The sequence below is a fragment of the Neovison vison genome, chromosome 2 (genome assembly GCF_020171115.1).
Source record: "Neovison vison isolate M4711 chromosome 2, ASM_NN_V1, whole genome shotgun sequence".
NCBI classification, from domain to species: Eukaryota; Metazoa; Chordata; class Mammalia; order Carnivora; family Mustelidae; genus Neogale; species Neogale vison.
The window spans coordinates 68,979,207-69,001,064 of record NC_058092.1 but is presented as its reverse complement, the minus strand read 5'-3'; the positions used below and the strand labels follow the sequence as shown (position 1 = coordinate 69,001,064).

Below are 21,858 nucleotides of genomic sequence, written 5' to 3'. Positions count from 1 at the left end.
ACATATACATAAACACACACAAAGAGACAAGAGTAAGTAGCATTCTATAAATAACCAGCAAAATGAATGAGAATTTTACTTGATCTCTTTTAGATTAAACCTCGATGCCAAACAAAACTCTGTTATCTCCGGATTTCTCTATTTTTTCCAGAAATTTCCTGTGTTTCTTGACACTCCAGAATTCCTAAAATGCAAACTCTATTTTTACTATGAGGTGTTTTAATTACTGTTGTCATGCTTTTTATTCATTCTTCTCACTCACACAAAAAAATTCTGTTAAAAATAAAATGTATTAAACAAACTAGATTAAAAAAAGAATTTAAGCAGAGACGAGCACCATTACTGAAATCAGAACAGTAACATTTCATCCCTAATTCAATCTGTATAGATATAAAATTGTGTTCATTGCTTTTTCTTTTTGTTATTATCCATTATCCTTTTTTAATATGGATAATGTCCCAATTTTATCTACTTTTGTTAGTTAAAATCTGATTCACACCAAAACTTCATTTCAAATCAACTGAATGAGATCTGAGAGCTCTCACCTACTAACAAAGTTAACTCCTAATGGATTAAAAGAGCTACAGGGAAATGCAAGTGAATAAATATTTAACCAATCTCAAGATAAGGACTTTTAAGATAAAAATAATGGAAGATCTCACAAAAGAAAAGAGCAATACATCAAAAAGCAAGAAAAGAAAAAGACAAATAAGAGCAAATGAAAAGTTGATAATTTTAAATCTGTGATTATTGTTATTTTATAAATTTTTCTTATTTGAAATATTCATTACAAAATTAAACAGAATGGAGCACCTGGGAGGCTCAGTGGGTTAAAGCCTCTGCCTTTGGCTCAGGTCATGATCTCAGGGTCCTGGAATGGAGCCCCCACATTGGGCTCTCTGCTCAGTGGGGAGCCTGTTTCCTCCTCTCTCTCTGCCTGCCTCTCTGCTTACTTGTGATCTCTGTCAAATAAATAAATAAAATCTTAAAAAAAATTTTTTTAAATTAAACAGAATGAAATGAATTATAAGGCAAATAAATTATGATTTTTCACAACAAAAAATGACAAAAAGATATTATCAAAGTTTAAAAACAAGAAAAGCTAAACAGAAAAGTTGACAAAGGCAGTGCACAAAAAAATTCACATTAAAATTACAACTAACCAATAAATAAATCCATGAAAACTAATTTTTTCCTCACAATTAGCCCAGAAATTATAAATTTAACTTACAGATACCCTTTTTCTCCTATCAAAGTGTCACTTCTTCTAAAAATTTAAAATCAATGATGGAAAAGTATGTAAGATCGATACTTTCAGACACTGGGGATCAAAATGAACAGTGGTATAATCGTTCAGAAAAACCAGTTTGGAAGACGTCCACATCATCTAGACGTCCACAACATCAGAATTTTCGAATTCCAGTCTCAGGAAATAATGAGATATGAAGAAAAAACAGCTATATATATATTTAATTTTACTTATACTTGAAAGAAATTAAATTCAAATGGTCAACAATTACAGACAGAGGATTTTATATCATTTTTGACATATAAATGATAAATAACCATGCAGGTGTTAAAATCCATTATCTAAATATATAATGACATGGTAATACAAGTTATGATAATATAAATAAAAAATCAGAATATAAAAGTATATGGAAATGAAAAACCTAATTTTGCTTCACACCTCATAATTTTGTTTTAGCTGTAATATCAAGCAAGTTGGTGGGGCACCAGGGGGCTCAATCGGTTAAGCCATCTGCCTTGGGCTGAGGCCATAATCCCAGGGTTCTGGGACCAAGCCCCATATCAGGCTCCCTGCTCAACTGGAAGCCGGCTTCTCCCTCTCCCTCTGCCTCCTCCTTCCCCGGCTCATTCTCCCTTTCTCTCTCTCTTGTGCGTGCGTAGGCGTTTACGATATTTCTCAAATAAATATATATATATATATATATTTTTTTAAATCAGGTATGTTGTGAAAGAAAAAGAAACGTGCCATGGGTTATGTCAAAGTCCTACAATTATGAACATTTTTAAATGCTTATTTCAACTTCCTAATTTTTTATCTTTTCTCATGAGAATGTATTACTTTCAAAATCAGAAGGGGGAAAAGTACTTTCAGGGAAAAAAAAAAAAGCCCTTCAGACAAGAATAATGGCAGACATAAAAGTCAAACTCAGTAGAGTCCCATGCTGATAAGGAGGGATTATAAATGTTGTTTTTGCTTCCTGAAGCTCTGATATGGAATTCCCTTCTCAGCCTTACATTTTAGCCAAGAGATCCCAGGGCCGGCGCTAGGTATTCTCCTGAAATCACTTCTGTCAAGTTGACAAAAGGAGTTCAAGAATAGGGTTGAAAGATGTCATGAGATATTCACTAATCCACATTGATGTCTAATACATGTAGACCGCACGGCTGTCATATGTCATTCTCTGTCATGCAAGAGGTGAAAAGAAAATAAAGAGTACCATAGGGTACCAAGCATATGTTTCAGTAAAACACTCCCTTAGTAATGCGGCAGATAAATCGGTTCTTGGAGACATACCAGTTCTACATTAATACTCCGAAGTGCTCAGTCATTTGTATTATCGTATTCTTTAATACCATAACCTAAGTATATAACATATAAAAAACTGAAAAGCTATATTAATTCAGAAAATGAAACAAAAGATTCATCAAAACAAATTACTCAGTAAGGAGTAATTAACACAATTATTGTTTGGCAAAATTAAGATGCGTTACATGCTTCCTATGCTTTTAATTAAGCTACCTTTAATAACCCTGTTCTTTCAAAAAATACAACAACTGTGATAAATTCCCAATATGGATGTAAAATCAATACTTCAAATATTTACTCTGATATGGACAAGTTCATAACCTCTTTACTTTTAGCAAAGTATTGTTTCATAACAACAGATTTATTTATTTAGCATTTGATGCAGTCTTTTCTGTCAGAAAACGGAGGCTTGTAAAAATTGAACAGCCACACAATACACTGTTATTGAGGTCTGCTGGGTGGCTGTTGTGTATGACACACTGATTTATAACACTTTTCCACCAGCAACAGACCTACCTGTGAATCAACATAGAGTGTGGATAAACAAACCTTTTCTAACATGGGAAGAGAACAAAAGAGCATGAAATAGGGTAGAGGATGGGAAGAAAGTGGGAAATCAAACACTGGAATTTAATCTTCAATATATGAAATATGGCATATTTTGACACTGAACATTGGTACATAAGATGATAAATGTATATTCTAAACTAACTTTTTAAAAGATGCTCGTGTCTCCCAGTAAGTTTAGTCTTAATTTTTTTCAATTTTGAGTCATATTCTGAACAAATAAACCTTATTCTTAAATCTTGGTAGTAATACAATAATGCATTTGGTTTTTACAAGATAAGAAGCAACGTTACATAATTTGTAAATGGCATTAATATTTATATGTTTAAAACTGAATTACATCTCTACCTATGCAGAGGAAAGCTGCTGCAATCAAATTACATTACACTCATATAATACAATAAAATGTCCTAAGAGCAATATAGTTGGGTACTTTCTCAAGGAGTTAAATCACATTGATCTTCACTAAACATATAAATAAAATCATTATTTAAAAAAATGCATTGTTTTAAACCAGAGTTAATTTACATAATTTGTGAATTTAAAAAATAAGGTTACATTTGCTATGCAGCCAACATAGATACGCTGTACGATTCCTATTAATTTAATGAGAGTTGTGACTCCCATTAAGTTTAATAGGAGTCATACGGCCAAATCTCCAAATACCTTGCTGAAAATTTACTTGCTAGCTTTCAACTAATCAAAAATATACTGAAATGAACAAAAGTAGTCAATTTTGCTAGATTGGGAAATCTAAAGTCCCTACAGTAAGTCAATTCAGCATTTTCACAGCAACGGCCATATAGTTATTCCCAACAAGAAAAAGAACAAGGTTACCACAATGAAGAGACAAATTGAAGCAAGGGTTTAGGAGCTCTGAAAATGTAACAATTTCTCTTAACAGAAAATATGTCCTGTTTTTTATAATCTGGAGCCAAGTTTTCCATTTTTTTTTTCCTTTTCAATACATTGTCAAGAAAGAGGGGGAAAAATCCCATTTTAGAGCCTAAAATTATGACCAAGAAGCGGGATCAGAGGAGTAAAACACCATATGAAAAGATACACATAGTAACTCCTAGTAATCAACTGGTTACTATTCTGGGATCACAGTGAATTAAATCACAATTTCTTTTCAAAAACCCTTTCAAAAAAGTAACATTATATCCATATCCACTCATCTCTACACCTCAGCTCAACTACCCCCACACATATAATACTATAATGGTCAAGTGTGATGCTAAGGGACATCAGTGTCATCCCTCAAATCTGTCAGAAATACAATGCTTAGGCCCCACCCTGGGCCTTCTAGGCAATTCTGATGCTCTAAGAATCACTACAGTGTTTTATTCCACACCATGCTGTTCTGTCTTTTGACTTTTTTGTCTCCACCCGATGCTCACCACTGCCTTTACATAGCTTGGTCAACTCATACTGAGTCACCTCAAGTATTATGATCACCTCAGCTCGAAGCCCTTCCTGATATATATCCAGCCACCTCCTCCCCTTCATCCCAGTGAGTATCATCATCATGGCACTTACTACCCTGGTATTGCAACTGTTTATTAACCTCTCAAAAATTTCAGGTTTTTTATGTGATGGTATAAAATGAGTACTTACTATAAGCCAGGCATTGTTCTAGGCACTTGGACACATTGATGAAATAAAGAAACAAAAACAACTGCTGCCCTTGTGATGTTGACATAGTGTGTGTATGAATATATATTTTATACATTTTCTTATATGTGTATGTAAATAAAAGAAAGAATGAATACAGACAGGTCTGAATTATCATAATCCTTAAGTTTAACCTTGGATAAAAAGCTACTACTCCTGGGTGGCTCAGTGGGTTAAAGACTCTGCCTTCGGCTCAGGTCATGATCTCAGGGTCTTGGGTTTGAGCCCCACATCGGGCTCTCTGCTCAGCAGGGAGCCTGCTTCTCTTCCTCTCTCTGCCTGCCTCTCTGCCTACTTGTGATCTCTCTCTGTCAAATAAATGAATAAAATCTTTAACAAGAAAATGTTACTACTCCTTCCAAATTATGGACCAGTCTGAAGGAAATATTTATATGACTAAAACAGTTTTTTAATTCATACTTAACACCTAGATCTACTTTTTTCTGTCACTCAACTAGCAAAAAGACCCTACAGCCAAACATCATTTTTCAGTAAGATATCATTAATACAAAAGTTATTGTAAAATATGCTTAGAGAATTTAGAAGTACATTTAAAATTGGTTAAGACACTTTCTACACTGATATTCTTAAAATTTCTGGATGTATGTAAAACTAAAAGGTAAAGCTGTATCTTGCATAGCTGGCATTTATATGGACATAACATTTTTTTTGAAATATGGATAAACAACAATGTAATTTGAACTAATTAAAATTTTGACTAATGAAATCTAATTAAATACTCACTGCATAAAGAAGTCAACCTGAAACCCATTTTAAAACCGACTTTGCTGAAGAACTGCTATTATTTGTAACTTGTCACTTGAGCAAGCATTCACATGTCTGACTTATGCTTGCCAGGGCTCCATTATATAGCATAATTTAATTCTCTAGGACACAAAAATTCAATTTACTTTCTTACTTACTGATACATGATACCACAGTGGTTACTCTGCTTATAAAAATTGGCCAAAAAAATCAAAGCACACCAGTTTCTCAACAAAACTGATTTTTGAAGGGCTTGAGATTAGTTCTGTAGGAATAAAATCAATTCGAAGAAAAACTTACTAAGTATTTTGAAAGTCTGATCTTTCATAATCACTTTTATTTGGAAATTCTAAACAACTTTCCGAAATACACAGGGGAAAAGAGACTAAGAATAAATAAAACATTGTTCTTATTTTGCAAAAACAAATAAATTTAAGGGGTGAGACTTGATTGTTCAATACTAGATGACAAAGTTAGAGATAAAGGGAGAGAAGCTAATTATAACAATTAAATCTTTATGTAATTAGATTTTACTGTGGTTAAAAACTTAAAAAAACTGTTTCGTAGTTTGCTCTTTACTGTGTACCCAAAACATGACATATTTATAATATTCACCTGAACATAAAATAGGTAAGTCCTTGCAAATGTGGAAATTTACGTCTCACAAGTATAGATGTAAAATAACTCTAAAATTATGTTTGGCCTATTTTAAAATAATATACTAAAGTGAAACACTACTGCAAAGAGGAGGAAAAATAAAAGCTCTGAAAAAGGCAAGTCCATCACTAAATATAATACACTCTTGTTCTGTTTTATTTTGATCTTAATTAGCTACTACTATTTAAAATCCACATTTGATTTCCACATAAAAGTCAGAAGATTGGCAAAACCAGGCTAAATTCTGGAATGGCAATCACGGGTCCTCTGGCAAGCATTTCCCTGCCTACTGCAGACCTTCACTGGCCTGCTGCCCTGAAGTTAACTTCGCCTGCTTGGCAGCAGTAAGTACCTGAGGTTTCTGCCCCTGCACAGGACCGTGAACTCCTCAAGAAGCAGAAACTGTGCCTTGTGCATTTCAGAATCCTAAGCACCTGGCTCAATTTAGTCATTCAGTAAATGAGAAAGGAAGAAACCACCTAGGAAACTTTATCTAAGTCATAACTGTAAGAATCCAGAAACTAATACAAAAAGTGCTCATCTCTGTGAGATTTGAAAAGGTAACCATCATGCAAGGGCTCTGAAGAAACTTAATGGGCTGAATGGTTAAATTTATAACTCCTTTCCTGTGTTCTCACACCTAACTTGGATTGGTTTTCTCTATAGGTGTTCACAGAACATTATCTGCTTTCTGGCAATAAAGGACGATCATGTCATGTAAAACTTCACTAAGACAAAACCACGTGATGCCGGATCAGTATTCTAACAGTGTGCATTAACTGTGTCTACACTCAAAGCCAGCAGTGTGGATTCCTCCCAGGTTCTTTTTACCCGTAGGAGGGAGCTGCTTCAAAAGCAACACCCCCTGGCCTGATGCGCCAAAAATGAAATTTCTCTTAACAGCGATATGAATCCTGACCTGATAGGTGACACTAGAAATAAAACTGCAGTATCTCATGAAAAAGTCTCTGTTTGCTAGCCCCCCCGCTGAGTTAAGCTACTGTGCCAGCAAAGTGGTCTCTATCTTGATTGGAAATTTTTTCATTATGTGGACTAATGAGCCATTGGTCCACACCTGGAATCTTTTTTAAATGTATAAAAACATTCAAACATAACAGCAGGAATTCAGTTAGTTTCCACCCCCCCCCAAAAAAAAAACAGATGCAAAATTATAGACTATACACAAGATTTTCTGAACAATCCAACCCAGAGATTCATATTCTTAAACTCTGTTTCTGCTTGTTTTTTATAATTATGGTACTATTCATTCAGACATGCTGCATTTTACTGTTAGATTTGATACATCTTTCAGTTCTGATGCGAAGAGCATTATCTTCTAAAAACAGAACATTAACCCATTTGTAACTTTCAAGCTTGACTTAAATCCAAGTGAACATTATTTACTTTCTAAATACAGAATTTATTTTAAAAATATTCCTAAATTTGTCATTTATTTGAATTATTAAGTTATGTCAATACTGAAAGGAGGGGACTGTAAGGTAAGAAGATTATGATGAAATATAATTTTGGGATAGCAATTCAAATAAAATTCTTTCAGCAAAAGTAAAATGTTAACACTGAAGCTTATTACAAAGATACTGGAATAATAAGCTTCTCTTAGTAGAGAGGTGCCTCTAACCTCCACCTATCATTTTGTTACTAGGTATAAACAGGATCACTTAAAAATACATATAAAATCAATTTTAAAATTCTAAAGTATTTTCTTCAAGAATATTTAATTGGGACAAATAAAATCCATGCGTTTCTCAGAGATTTTATATTCTCCACAGATTTTACAAGATTAATATAGTTTCACACTGAATACATAACTACCACTATTAAGTAGCTATAAAATTAACATATCTTAGCTCCATATTAACTTCTGACCTGCTCTATAAAAAGCACCTGAAACGGTGTTATTTTCACATGGAAATAATATGTAAAACTAAAGAAATAAGATACTATAAAAATCATATAGTAACTGATAAATGATGGTTTCTATTATTTCACTAAGCCTCAAAAGTATTTATTTCTTTAAAAGGCATATCCATCTTCAAAACGATATAAATGACATTCAAAAGGAAGCACTACAAATAAAAAAAAAAAAAACAATATTTTCCAGGAGATATGAAAAAACTTTATTTAGGAGTTTTAGAACTAAACTATGACTCCACTTAGGAAGCAAGCAAACTAAAGAAGTAAAAACACTGACATGAAATACTTTTGATTTTACTGGAATAAATTTAGTTGATAAGTGTAAAATATATACCAAAGCAAAGTTTTCATTTACTTCTCTCAGGATATTAACAATAATATTTTACAAATTTATGTGAAACATAAATTCAGATTTCTAGCACTTTCTTCACTACTATAGTTGTGTGTAATGAAAATAAATTCAACCACCAAAAAAAGAATTTGACAGTCGGGAAATCTTCTTAACAGCTACTTTTTAAAATAAAACTCATTCTAGCCACTTCTGTATAGAGAATACTGCACAGTTTAAACCAAGTTCACCCAGACTTTAAAAATAAAATTTAAATTGCATCTTACCTTCTGTATTCGGTAAGAAGCTGATTATAATGACAAACCACAGACTTCGCATTCTGCAACCAGAAGACACCATTATTGATCCCTTTAAATATTTTCTTTGTATTCCTTAATGAATCTAGTTATAAATGCCCAGCTTCATCGAACCCAGCAGTCTGCATCATTGATCCTCATATCTGAAAAACAAACAAATCCATCATTTACTCTTATGGTCCTGTTACGTCACAAAAGAAATGCAAAAATAGTAAGTCTCTCTCTCCTTCCCTGCCTCAATCCATCTCCTAAGTATAAAATTTTATTTTAAAACGGTATGTATTTTGACTCTATATCCAATATGAGAGCTGCTCCTACATACTGGATATCTGAGCCTTAAAAGAATATAAAGAAAACAATCAAAGCTCGAAAAATATTTATAGATAACCATGACATATGAATTCGTAGAACAGCTATATAAATCCCTAACGATTTTTTTCTTTGAAAAGCTTAGGAAGTCATTCGAGAACAATACATCTCTCTATGCCACACATCAGTCTTTTAATCAAATTACTAGCTTTAGTATAGGTTAAATACATATATGTAATATATATTATATATAGAACTAAAAAATTTATAAATACCTGTAATTTTTTTGTTTGTTTCTAGTGATGATAACAGTAGTATTATCTACTATTCTATCCTGTTATCTTGCAGGACAGATTAGAGATAAATTAAGCAGTTTATTTTTCTATAAAAGGATGTACAATTTTTGACACACGGGTGCATGTAATTTATATAATAATGACATTCTAAAAACATCACATTCCTAAATACCATATATCAAATTGCTATTATTACGGTTATCCATAGACAGAGCAGTTTAATAAAGGGTCTCTTAACTATTTCATTTTAAAGTTTCAGATTTTCATATATTGGGGTTTTTTTATAGCAAAGTATAACTTAGTAAGATTAAACCTGTATCCTTGAGCAGGTTGGTCCATCCCCTAGACCCAAATAAAACCCCAAGACTATGATGATTGTTTCTCCAAGGTTGTAACACTATTTTTCTAAAAACTGGGAGAAGAGTAAAGAATATAAAACCTGGAACCAAGTCTAATTCTGACTAGCCCATAAGAATCCAGTTCTTCAACTGGAGAGGCTATAAAAACTTCAGAAGCATGACTTAATCAGAATTCTCATTTCCTGGGACATAAGACCAGGTTATTCTCTGGGTTCTACTGAAGTGTTTCACTTCTTCCTAGGTTAACATGAGGAATCAGAGTAAATACTAGCCCTACAATACACATAAATGCAGACAATTCTCAGGCGTCTGGGTGGCTCAGTGGGTTGGGCCGCTGCCTTTGGCTCGGGTCATGATCTCAGGGTCCTGGGATCGAGTCCCGCATCGGGCTCTCTGCTCAGTGGGGAGGCTGCTTCCCTCTCTCTCTCTCTCTGCCTGCCTCTCTGTCTACTTGTGATCTCTCTCTGTCAAATAAATAAATAAAATCTTAAAAAAAAAATGCAGACAATTCTCAAATACATCCAGCCTCCTGGTCTAGCCTTGAGGATAGAAAATTAACAAAATTTTCCTTTAAAGGGATATCTTAACAGTTTCTTCATACCAACTTCTGAAATTTTCTTCTAAATAATACTCCTACCAAGTTCTCTCAATCTACCCTTAATCTGCTGCAGATAAAGAGTTTCTTAAAGTGGGGGAGTAAGGGGAATATCCCCCATTCTGAAGCTGTATCTATAAAAAGGAACTCATATAATTTAGATCTTGACACAAAAGCATAAAAACTTTTAGAAAAAAGTTCCTAGATAACCCTGTAGTTCTTTCACATTATCTGAGCTATTCTGCATTTGCTACATGCTTCATATATCATGTGAGTCTATTAGTAGTTTACTATATCCTATTATCAGTTCACTATATTCTATTATCAGTTGACTATGATGTAACTTCAATGGAAAAGCAGTGAGATTCTAAATGGTTTGGAACACTTATTACCCTACAAAGTCGCTATCTTGCTTCACCAACAACCACACCAAAAAGAATGTAAAAAATTAATCTGAAGCCATTATCCAGTGTTTAAATATAAAGATCCATAAAAATCACAGATGAAACTAGCAAGATATTTCCATAATACGCAGTTTGTTTCAGCATGCCTATAGTTTCAGGGATGAAACTGCTTCCCTATACATCCCTCCATGACCCAGAACAGCCCAATTTTAGCTGTCTCTGAAACTACTGAAGACATCTAGGTATCATGATGAAAGGAGTCAGAAATGTTATTACCCAGTTCTGAGAACATTTCAGATGATTCTGTACCCAGAGAAATAAGACAAAAAGAGCAAACTTCCTCTCCTGAATACCAAAAATATTTAAAAAATGATACATCAAAAATTAATCTGATGGGGAAACATGGCACAAAAACCTTGTAAAATGGGCAATCTCTATTCTTTTTTCACACTGAACTCCCAAAGACCATTCAAAAGACAAAACGCAAAAGAACCTGCAGTTTATGAGCACTGTGGTCAAGTACTTGCCTTAAAACTGTGAGCTATTTTATATAAACATAAAGAGAAGTCCAATAATTTCATGACTGTCAGACTGAAAAGGCTAATCAAGAAACAACTTTTTTTTAAAAAGTTATTTACTCATTTGACGGAGAGAGACGCAGCCAGAGAGAGAGCACAGCACAAGCAGGAGGAATAGAGGAGGAAGAAGCAGGCTTCCCACCGAGCAGGGACCCCTATTCGGAGCTTGATCCCAGCACCCCTGGGATCATGACCTGAGCAGAAGGCAGACACTTAATGACTGAGCCACCCAAGCGCCCCAAGAAACAACTTCTTATATCCTCTATGTTGTTCAAGGATCTGACCAAGCAATCAGAATAATTTTAATGTTATGGATGAGGCACATTAATTAGTACACATGAAATTAAATCAGCCTCTGGACTGCTCCTGATTTGAGCAAGTCCAAGTTCTGCTTGTAAGGAGTATTTTCATTTCAATGACATGAATACAGGCTGCCTGCCCACATGCACACAACTCTTGAACACATTTCTACATTCTTAAAGCAATCCAAGTTTAGTCCGTCTTCGGTCATCTGATATTTGAAAGACTCCTTGTTTGTGGGGAGAAAGGGAAGGAAGAAATCAGAGACTGATGACTGCTTTGTAGGAAACAGCTGCCAAGATAGGAAAACCTCTGTTAGTAAAGGGAAAATGAGGAGGAAACCGCACAACCAAGACCTCTTTTGTGGTCGTTGGCCAAGGCAGATATTTCATGAGCTGATTCTAACCATACTAAAAATTTAAGTGTATTCTTAAGGATCTTAATGTGAAGCACAATTTTAAGGTTTGAGAATGTGAAACACAATTTTAAAATTACACTGTAGTCAATTATGACACTTAGTATAGATGATTATTTCTAACAAATAGAAACAAGTTTTGGAATGTAATAAAATCATGGTTTTCTTTATGCAAATAAAGCTTACGTCCATCTGTGCAATAAGTAAAAGGAATATCAAATTTATTTTTCTCATCCTACAATCTATATCCAATCATCTTTAGATCAAACAGAACTATTTATGAAAATTCAAGCTTTAAATGCAATTTTGAAAACTAAAGTCCAAAGATTTTATCACTGTGATCCAAATGAAGAACAACCTTCCATTAAAAAAAGTCAATGAAAACTGAAATACTTAACAAACCACAATCAGTTAAAGACAGAATGAATAAATAATCAAACATGGTGAAACATTGCTCCTAACCAAAGTGGAGCCAAAGGACACTTCCAGGCATAAATGTAGCTAGCTAACAGACTCTTCCAAACATTTTACCTGCAAAATGAAGCTCAACAAAATATTCTCATAATGCAAAACAAAAACAAGGAAGAGATCAGAAAAGAAGCTATTAAATTTCCTTTCAATGAACAAAAAAGATTAAGTAACTCTCCATACTAATAACCAGTTTGTCCTTAAATTTTGGAAAACCTCTTTCCAAAAACTTTGGTGAGGAAAGAACTGTGATTATAAAGGCACAGGAGACAGATCAAACTCCTCTTAATGCTAAGTAAAGTTTCATTTCTTAATAAAATCAGAAACACTTCAACTTAAACTATAAATGACCATGGTTTTTAAAATCCCAACCCACTTCTAATGTACAACCTTGTTTTTACCCTTCAAATAAGAAGATAAAATTCAAACAATTTTTTTAAAAGATTTTATTTATTTATTTGACAGACAGAGATCACAAGTAGGCAGAGAGGCAGGCAGAGAGAGAGAGGAGGAAGCAGGCTCTCCACCAAGCAGAGAACCCGATGTGGGGCTGGATCCCAACACCCTAAGATCATGACCTGGGCCGAAGGCAGAGGCTTTAACCCACTGAACCACCCAAGCTAAAAAAAGAATAAAAACAATTTTATCCTAGTCTTAGTTCTACCAAACCTCAGTCAAGATTTTTTTTTTTTTAGCTCTACACAGCTTACGACACTGTCATGTAGAAAGTCAATTAATGCATCCTTACTACTAAATCTTCCAAAGCTGAAAAATGACTTCCAGGAATACACCTCAGCACTGCTTATACCCCTCGATGTTTTATACACTACTTACAATATATAGTCAGGTGTAGTCCTTCAAACAGTAACCTGCTTATATTTATTAGTTGCATAAAACATCCCATGCTTTAAACTGTCAGTAAAATTAAGAAAGTATTACTAACCAATTTTAGCATTCAGGTGTTTATGTTATATTACCAGGAAATCACATTTAACCTCATATGCAACATGCCTGTTCAGCAAAAATAGAAAACAAAACAAAACAAAAAACAAAAAACAAACAAAAAAAACCACCTGCTTGTTTTTAAGTATCAATGAAAGAGGCACACTAGACCATGCTTCAAATTAATAAAAGGAAAAGATAATTTAAGGTTTTCTATCACAGCTTAACTAAGGCTGATATTCTATTAGGAGTAAAGCCAACATAAAGATTCATATACAAAGCTTTGTCTTTGATTTCTACCTACAGACACTGAGGTACTAAGACCACTGGATGATAAACCCAAAAACAACTAAAAGCATGAGAACAGGGAAAGAAAAGTACCATCTAAGTATGAGACCTATCAAAGTCACCCATCCTTGTTATTATACACTAATGCTGTGTAAAAGGAAACATCAATGCTTATTCTATGCCCTAAATGTATGTCAGCACTAAATGAAAGCCAAAGAAGATACGTACAAAATCAGTCTTTCTAATCTTATTTGCACTATAAAATTATAATTATGAAATGGAACTTACTAGCAAAAGAGAGCTGCTATTCTATATTTTGCCCATACAAACAACAAAAATGGATAATACTAACCCTATTATGCCCCCAAGCAAAGTCTTAGAAAATGAAAAATAAATTAGTTTAATTTCAATCTAAATCTCATTCGGGATATTCACTTTCCAGAAATATCTTATGTGTGGGCTTGACAGGCCAGAACTCCCCCCTTCTTGTTAACATCGTAGAAAACACTGATACTCTTGGGAGTTTTCTTTCAGTAAGTTGTCTAAGTAAAACCCTTGCTATTGGTAATCAGTGAGCTTATTTTAGCTCCAGACATTCAACGTTCTTTTGTGTTTCAGTTTATTTTCTTCCCTTTCACAAAGATAGTATGAGGCTGGGAATGCTGATAGAGATTTGAAAACCACATGGCAAACCACAAGTTGCCACCCTCTTTCTCCATTTCATTTCTGTGGACACTGGTATCAAGTCCAGAGTACTTTAATTAAACTATTTATGCCTAAGTCCTCTTAACAGTCATTACTGGTCTTACCCTTTACTGAAACTTCTGCACTTCGAGAGAATAAATTCTTCTAGGTCTTAGAGCAGAGAGGGGAAGAGCTCAAGAATGCTCCTAGAAAATTACATCAGCAATCCGCTATAACATCTACCAGCCATGCTGAGCATGCAAGAGAGCCTTGTAGCTGTGGACACTGGAGGCACAGTGCATAGCAGTCTGCCATTCTCTTCATTAAAATCCTTCCAGTTGAAATAATAAAAACAAGTTGCTGTCATTTTCAAATCAATGTAGGGGACATTTTATGACTGAACATAAACTTGCAAATTAAGTCTCAAAAGAAAAAAACAAACAAACAAACAAAAAAGAAGTTACATGCCCAGTTCAAAGTATCACCTATATCATAAAAAGTTGATGCCTTCCTCAACTTTTCTACCAAAAAAAAAAAAAAAAAAAATCGTTAAATCTGTTTGTTGAAGATATTTTGTATTTATTATTAAATTATAATCCACTTACACAAGAAGTTAGTTTTTTCCCCATTTGGGGGAAAGGGAAAGGTATTTTTATCTTTATTCTTTTTAAATTTTATTTATTAATTTGACAGACAGAGAGCACCAACAGGGGGAGATGCAGGCTCCCAACTGAGCAGGAAGCCCCATGCAGGGCTCAGTCCCAGGACCATGACCCCAGCCACAGGCAGACACCCGACCACTGAGCCACCCAGGCACCCTGGGAAAGGTATTTTTAAATGGCAATCCTCTCCAACTTTAAGACATTCTATTTCCTCATAACTTTCTAATAGTCCAGAATTCTTAGAAAAATTTTTTAGTTAAATACCAATTATGGGTACTACAGCCTAAAATTATTTCCTGGATGCCTACTATGGGCAAAACACTATATTATACATCATATATTCATGAAGAATATGTATTCTTCATGAAATCAATATTATAAAGATCAGAAATCTGAGCCTCAAAGAGGAAAAGTTTAACTCGATTAAAGTTATTCAGCTAGCAAGTAGCAAAGCTTGAATTCTAATTAAGGCTAATTAGAAATCCATTCTTTCTGCTAGTCACTACATTATTCATTCAACAAACATTTACTGAGCACCTATGATGTGGTAGGTACTAAGGAACAAAAGAGATAAAACTCCTTACTCTTGGGAGATTACATTCCAGCTCAAAAATAAACCTTCCCCAAAAAAAGTTTTAAGTGCCTGGTACACAATTAGGTCTAAATAGTTTATTCACAAGACTTCATGAAATTTTCACAACTTGAAGAAATAAATATTTTGCCATAAATTAATCACATAATCTGTTCAAGGACAGTAAGTAAATACCAGTGGTAGGATATAAACCCATGTTCTAAAACCATTATTGCCACTAATTAAGTAGTTCAGATAAACTTACTTTATGTTTTATCATCTTTCCCTTTAGAATAAAAGATGGAAGTAAAACAAAGGCATTTTGGGATTGGGAAAATGAAAAAATACCAAAAGAATAATGAGTTGATTTTCAAAATGTTTACATTTGTAAAACTAACATCCCTTAGGTAATGATAGCTAAATGTTAACTTAATTTTTATTATTTCTAGTCAAGCTATCTTAATTTCATTCATTTATAGTGCTATTTAAATTAACAAACTATTCTTAACTAATAAGTCTCATCAGCCAAAATACCTGTGAAGTTGCTTACAAGTCAAATAATAAACTTAAGTATTTCCAACAGTTATAATTAATAATAAATCCTAACATTCCTGGAAAGAATGTTTTCACATTAACATCTATAATATTATGGACTAATCATTCATTGTTCAGGCAAACAAAAAGGAAAAAAATCTAATGTTGCTCATGAGATTCAATCTTATGTTTGGCTCACTGCACTGGATCCTTTGTTCATAAATCATTGTTACTAGTCATTCCCTAAATCAATATTCAGATTCCCTCTTGGTCTATATATATAACCACTAAATGAAATAATAATGACCCAGGATCTGTTGTATATTAGATCATCAATATCACCATCAGAGGTTTCTTAGAGATAATTAGGTAATCTGAGTAAAGTAGGTCAAATGATCTTAAAAATAAATATGAAAAATTATTATGAATACAGAGTAAGAAGCTGAAGAAAATTTTGTGAAGTATAGCACATTGCCTTATGTAATCAATAAACGATACAACTCATTTGCAAGCTATGTCAATATATAGTGTCATATAAACTTACAATTTTCACTTCTAAAATAAAGTAGATTATATTAACAATATAATCACATGTTCAACAGTTTAGGTCAATGAATATCTAGTGATTACATTCTAGATATTTCTGATATTGAGTACTGGAAGGAATGTTACTTATTTGTTAATTATTTTTACCTTATATATTATTAGTTGGTCCTGTGTTAGGTTCAAGAGGAATTATAATACAGAATAAGATATGGTTGCCACCTTCAAAAAGTTAATAATCTTCTAAGGAGAATTAGAAACTGAATAAAATACCTAAGACCCAAACTATGTATTAGTTAATAATTGTTATAATTCCCCCAAACTCTGTGGTAATAAATGTATTTCATACCAAAATAGTGAGAGAGAAGAGAAATAAAAGGAGTTTCTGTACCTGTGTTTCTCCTGAGATGTGCACCTAGATCAACCAACATCATCTAGACAGCAAGAGTCCAAAATTGAGATCAGGAGCAAACTCTGGAATCCAGATTTAACCTACCACTGTGAAAGCTGGTACAATTCACAAAAATGTAGTCCCAAAGTCCACCAACTATATATGAGTGTAGGAATAGACAATAAATCTACTATCTCATTATCTTCCCAATTATTCCAATTATACATTTATGGTCCTGATTCCACTTTAAGTAATCTTAGAGAAGAATTTTAGGGGTTATTGCAATATGTTTGACTAAGGGCTTGTCCCATCTCTCAAAATATGTCTCAGCAATTATTCTAATAATTCACATTCTAAAAATATCTAAAGGAGTTGCTATTTCAGAAAAACATTTTTTGAAACCTACTTATACATGATCACATTGGCAGCCATAATAATAATAACCTAAGTTACTCAGCTCTGACTTCATTGGAAAACTACACATGATCAAAAAGCAAGATGACATCTGGGACTTCTTCCAGAAAAAGCAAATTTTTTGCCTTAGCCAGGGTTGCTTTCCATCAAACCCTATGTTCCATACCATTTAATGTGTGTGTACAAGTAAAACTCAAGACAACAGCATTTTACTGAGTTGTAAAAATATATATATCAATTATTTCCGAAAATTAATTAACACTATTCAAGTTGTAGCCCACGTCTAAGAACAGAACAGACTCTTACTTTATTGTTAAACACATTCTGTATAGTTGGTATGGCTGACTCCTCTAAAAAACATTAGGACTTAGATGGGAAGGCAAGAAAAATCATCATGGACCAACTATTAAGAAGTAGTAATGGACTAGGTTATTCTAAATGGTTGTTAAACACACACACACACACACACACAAAATAAAAACTCTAGTTCATTAAAAAGTTGAAATCAGGTTGTATGTGCTAGTGCTTCTTAACTACTCAATCATGGAGTAGGGGGAGGTATGTGGCTTTTAGAAAAGGGATTTGCAACTTTAAAATATAATTTTATAGCCTCTATTAAAATTTAAAATAATATTAAAGTGGTAATAAAAGAATGTTGTTTAATAGAAAATATAGATTATAAACAGCTGAGAAAAACTGACTAGAAGCTTGAATTAACTTGCTAAGACTCTTTTTTTTTTAAGATTTTATTTATTTATTTGAGAGAGAAAGCACAAGTTGAGGGGGGAGAGTAATCAGGAAGCAGAGGGAGAAGCAGACTCCCCACTGAGCAGGAAGCCCAATGCACAGGACTCCATCCCAGGACCCTGAGATCATTACCTGAGACAAAGGTAGATGGCTTAACTGATTGAGCCACCCAGGTGCCCCAAGACTCTCTTAGTTAATAAATAACTAATGTATTTCATAATATTTCAACAAATATTTTAAAAATCTCCAATTCAGAAAACTTTGAGGAAAATATATTGTTATTAGGCCATATATAAAGAATAGCAAAAAGCTGTACTTAATAACTACCACTGATAACTAGTGAGTCTTCAAATCTCATAAGCTAAAACTTATCAATAGTATCCCATCATGTTTGTAAAGATTAGAAGCAAGGGATTGTGTAGACTGATATGACAGAGCAGGTATCAGGAAACATTTTTTACAAATGACCAAATGGTAAATATTGTAGGCTTTAAGGACTCTATAGTCTCTGCCATTATAGCATGAAACCTGCAATAGACAATGCGTAATAATGAATGAGCATGGCTGTGGGCCAATAAACTACCACAAAAAACAGTCACCCAGCAACAGTTTGCCAACCCCAGCTGTAGATGAACTGGCAGGAAGAAGATAACTAAATGCAGTTCAGTCAAGTAATAAATTGACCAGTAACTATCAATGTTTGCCAACATAACCAAACCAATTTTAGTCTGTTATTTCAAGAAATTAATTTAAATGTTAATGTAAAGGTAAATTAAGCATGCTGGAATAAGAAAAATAAAACAAAGCAACGTTATACTGACCAAAACAAATGAGTGTTTCTCTGTGTGTGTATAACAAAGCCATTATGTACAGCTTACAGTGTCTGGGGAGAAACTCCAGAAAAGAAAATAAAGGACATTACCACAGTAACATATCTTGCTACTTTGTTTGGCAGAAGAGAATGTAAAACCAATCAAAACAGTAAGTAATGGAAGACTGAAAAGTAATGAGGTTTGGACAAGACCCCAGAGGTATTCTACCATTAGCATGATGGTTTCAAATAGCTGTTGGTAAAAGTGGCTTCAGACTCCTGAAATTTCTGTCACCATTGCTACTCACCCATATGAAATACTGGATATACCCCAGTTCCACATTGTATTCAACAGGAAACTGCTAAATTCTAATTTGCTGAATTTCTGCTAGAAAGCTAAAAATTCTACAAGGCCAGAATCACCAATCTTAATTCCAAAAAATTATTAAGTCACAATAAATACACACACTTCTTTTGGAACATAAGCATTTTTACTGCTTTCCAATTCCCTGTATCTAGATTCTCCCCAGTAAATATATTTTAAGTGTTACTAATACAGTAAGTATTTTTATTTTCTGCTATCTAATATTTCTTAAAATTGAATAGCCATCCTATGACATATCATAAGAGTAAGAATAACATTTCTAAGCTACAATTAATAGGTATCATTAAAATACATGAAGGCTAAACTTTTCTGCCAATATTATATATAAGACAAAAGAGTGGAAAAGGTTACAAATTTTTAATAAGAGCATTATATTATGGTAGTAATAATCTAGGTGTTTTACTGAAAGTGAAGTGGATTACTGTAAATGAAATTTTAAAATGTCCTTTCCATTTTACAGATAACACAAAATGACTTTTTTTCATGTCTCTAGCGATAAGGATAAATTTGCCACACATTTAAATGGTGCCTTCACCCTTTCCACTCTGGCTCATGAATTAATAATTCAGTGACATTAATACAAGAAGATAAATGATAAAAAGGTTAAGGCGCATGGGCCAACCATACACACATACTTCTTTTAGCACAGTTAATACTTCTCTGCCAATTATAGCTAAAACTTTTTAACAGTTTTCAATAGCGTTTTTACAATCTAAGTAGCAGCTTATGCACACACAATTTCACACAATTCAGGCTTAATAAATCTCCTGCTGGTACCAAACAATCATTCTAGGGGATTAAAGTGCAACATCTGTTAACATTAATAATGTTTTATATAGTCATATGTATTAAAGAAGCCTCTACTCCATTATTGGTCTCCTAAAAAACCTTCTAGACCAATATACTGATTTAGCATGAATTATACATACATCCCTCAATTGGTGACTTATAACAACAAAGAAATGCATTAGTATGAAATGGTAAAAGAAAAAATTGCATTCTCTGTGAAGTGGTTTTTTTTGTGGTTTTTTTGAACCAAACTTAACTAAATGTATTTGAGTGTACATGTGCAGATATACACACACAAATGAAATTAGCTCAGTCTCTAATAGTTTTTAAAACCAAAAATCCTCGGTAACATTACTCATTATAAATTTCAGTAAGCCAATGTTCTGTAAATATAAAAGGTACTTCAATGTAAGGTGGCACACATTCACTCACAGCTGACTCTGAAATGTCTTAATCCCCTCTCACTGATTTCATTCCCAGGGCCCTAACACCTTCTCTCTAAACTTGTGTAAAAACCTCATAGGTGATTCTTCACCCTCCATCCAACTTGCTAATCTCCACTGGAGTAATCTTCCTAATTTCACTCAACAACATAAAAATGTGTAAAACTGGAACCAATCCCAGAAATCACTTCATACATACGACAAAGAAAAGACTTGGGGTTTTGAGTTGACAAAGGCAGATCGCAGAACTGCTGTTTTTTGAATTTCCCGTTAAGTTACATATATTGTCTTGCTGTAATTCAATTATCACAACAAATCTAGTATCTCTATTTTAATAGGGAAATTACAACTGAAGGCTGAAGGAGCAGTAAATGGAAATTTAATAAAAAGTGGCAAAAAGCAGAACTAGGAATAGAATCCAAATAGATCTAATTTCAAAAATACTTAAATGCTCTGCTTCTGTCAAATTTATTTGCTCAGTAATTCTGAATATGCCCTTGGAACTGATTTTTACCAAGATACTCACATACAAAGCATCACCCTCCTTTCCACCTAAGGAAATTTATACAGATTTCATAAGTTTAAAAACCACCTAAACCATAAAGCCAACCTGACCGCCTCAAGGTGGAAAAATCTTTCCTTCCACAAATTCCTATAGTCATCATCTTTATCATTTGTATGGTAGGTGATCTTGGGTTGTCTTAGGACTCTTCAATTAAGCTTTTAAACTATTTTTAAAAACCTCTTTTGTCCAAATTTCTCATATTTATCTTTCTTCAATATAAAGTCTCTTCAAACCAAACCAGAAGGCTTGGTTTCCAACACACATACTTTGTTCAAAACACTGAGGCTGATACTACAAGCAATACAAGGATGCAGAAGATCAGGAAATGAAACAAAGACACAAATAACTACAAATTAGTTCAATGTAATTAAGAAAAGTGGTCCTCACTTTAATCGAGTCTGATATGTAGCATAATATCCTGGTGATCAACAGTGAATATATAATAAATTAAACAGGCTTCTGGAAATCACTATTTTTTAATGGATTTCCTTTTTTAGCTAACATCTAAGCTTGAGAATGACCATCATTCATTCATTTCCTGTTCTTCCTCTTTAAAAATTAGGGA

At 33.5% G+C, this 21,858-nt stretch overlaps 1 protein-coding gene across 35 annotated transcripts in view; it reads right to left on the bottom strand.

Annotated features, from left to right (window-relative positions):
• The window catches only part of ADGRL2 (adhesion G protein-coupled receptor L2), a 613,413-nt gene that overhangs the window by 145,811 nt on the left and 445,744 nt on the right, over positions 1 to 21,858 (bottom strand). For all 35 annotated transcript variants that reach the window (XM_044238562.1, XM_044238560.1, XM_044238559.1 and 32 more), the window contains one exon: positions 8,771 to 8,943. In XM_044238562.1, coding sequence (XP_044094497.1) covers positions 8,771 to 8,843 — 73 coding nt within the window. In that variant the 5' untranslated portion in view covers positions 8,844 to 8,943. The remainder of the gene's footprint in view (positions 1 to 8,770; positions 8,944 to 21,858) is intronic.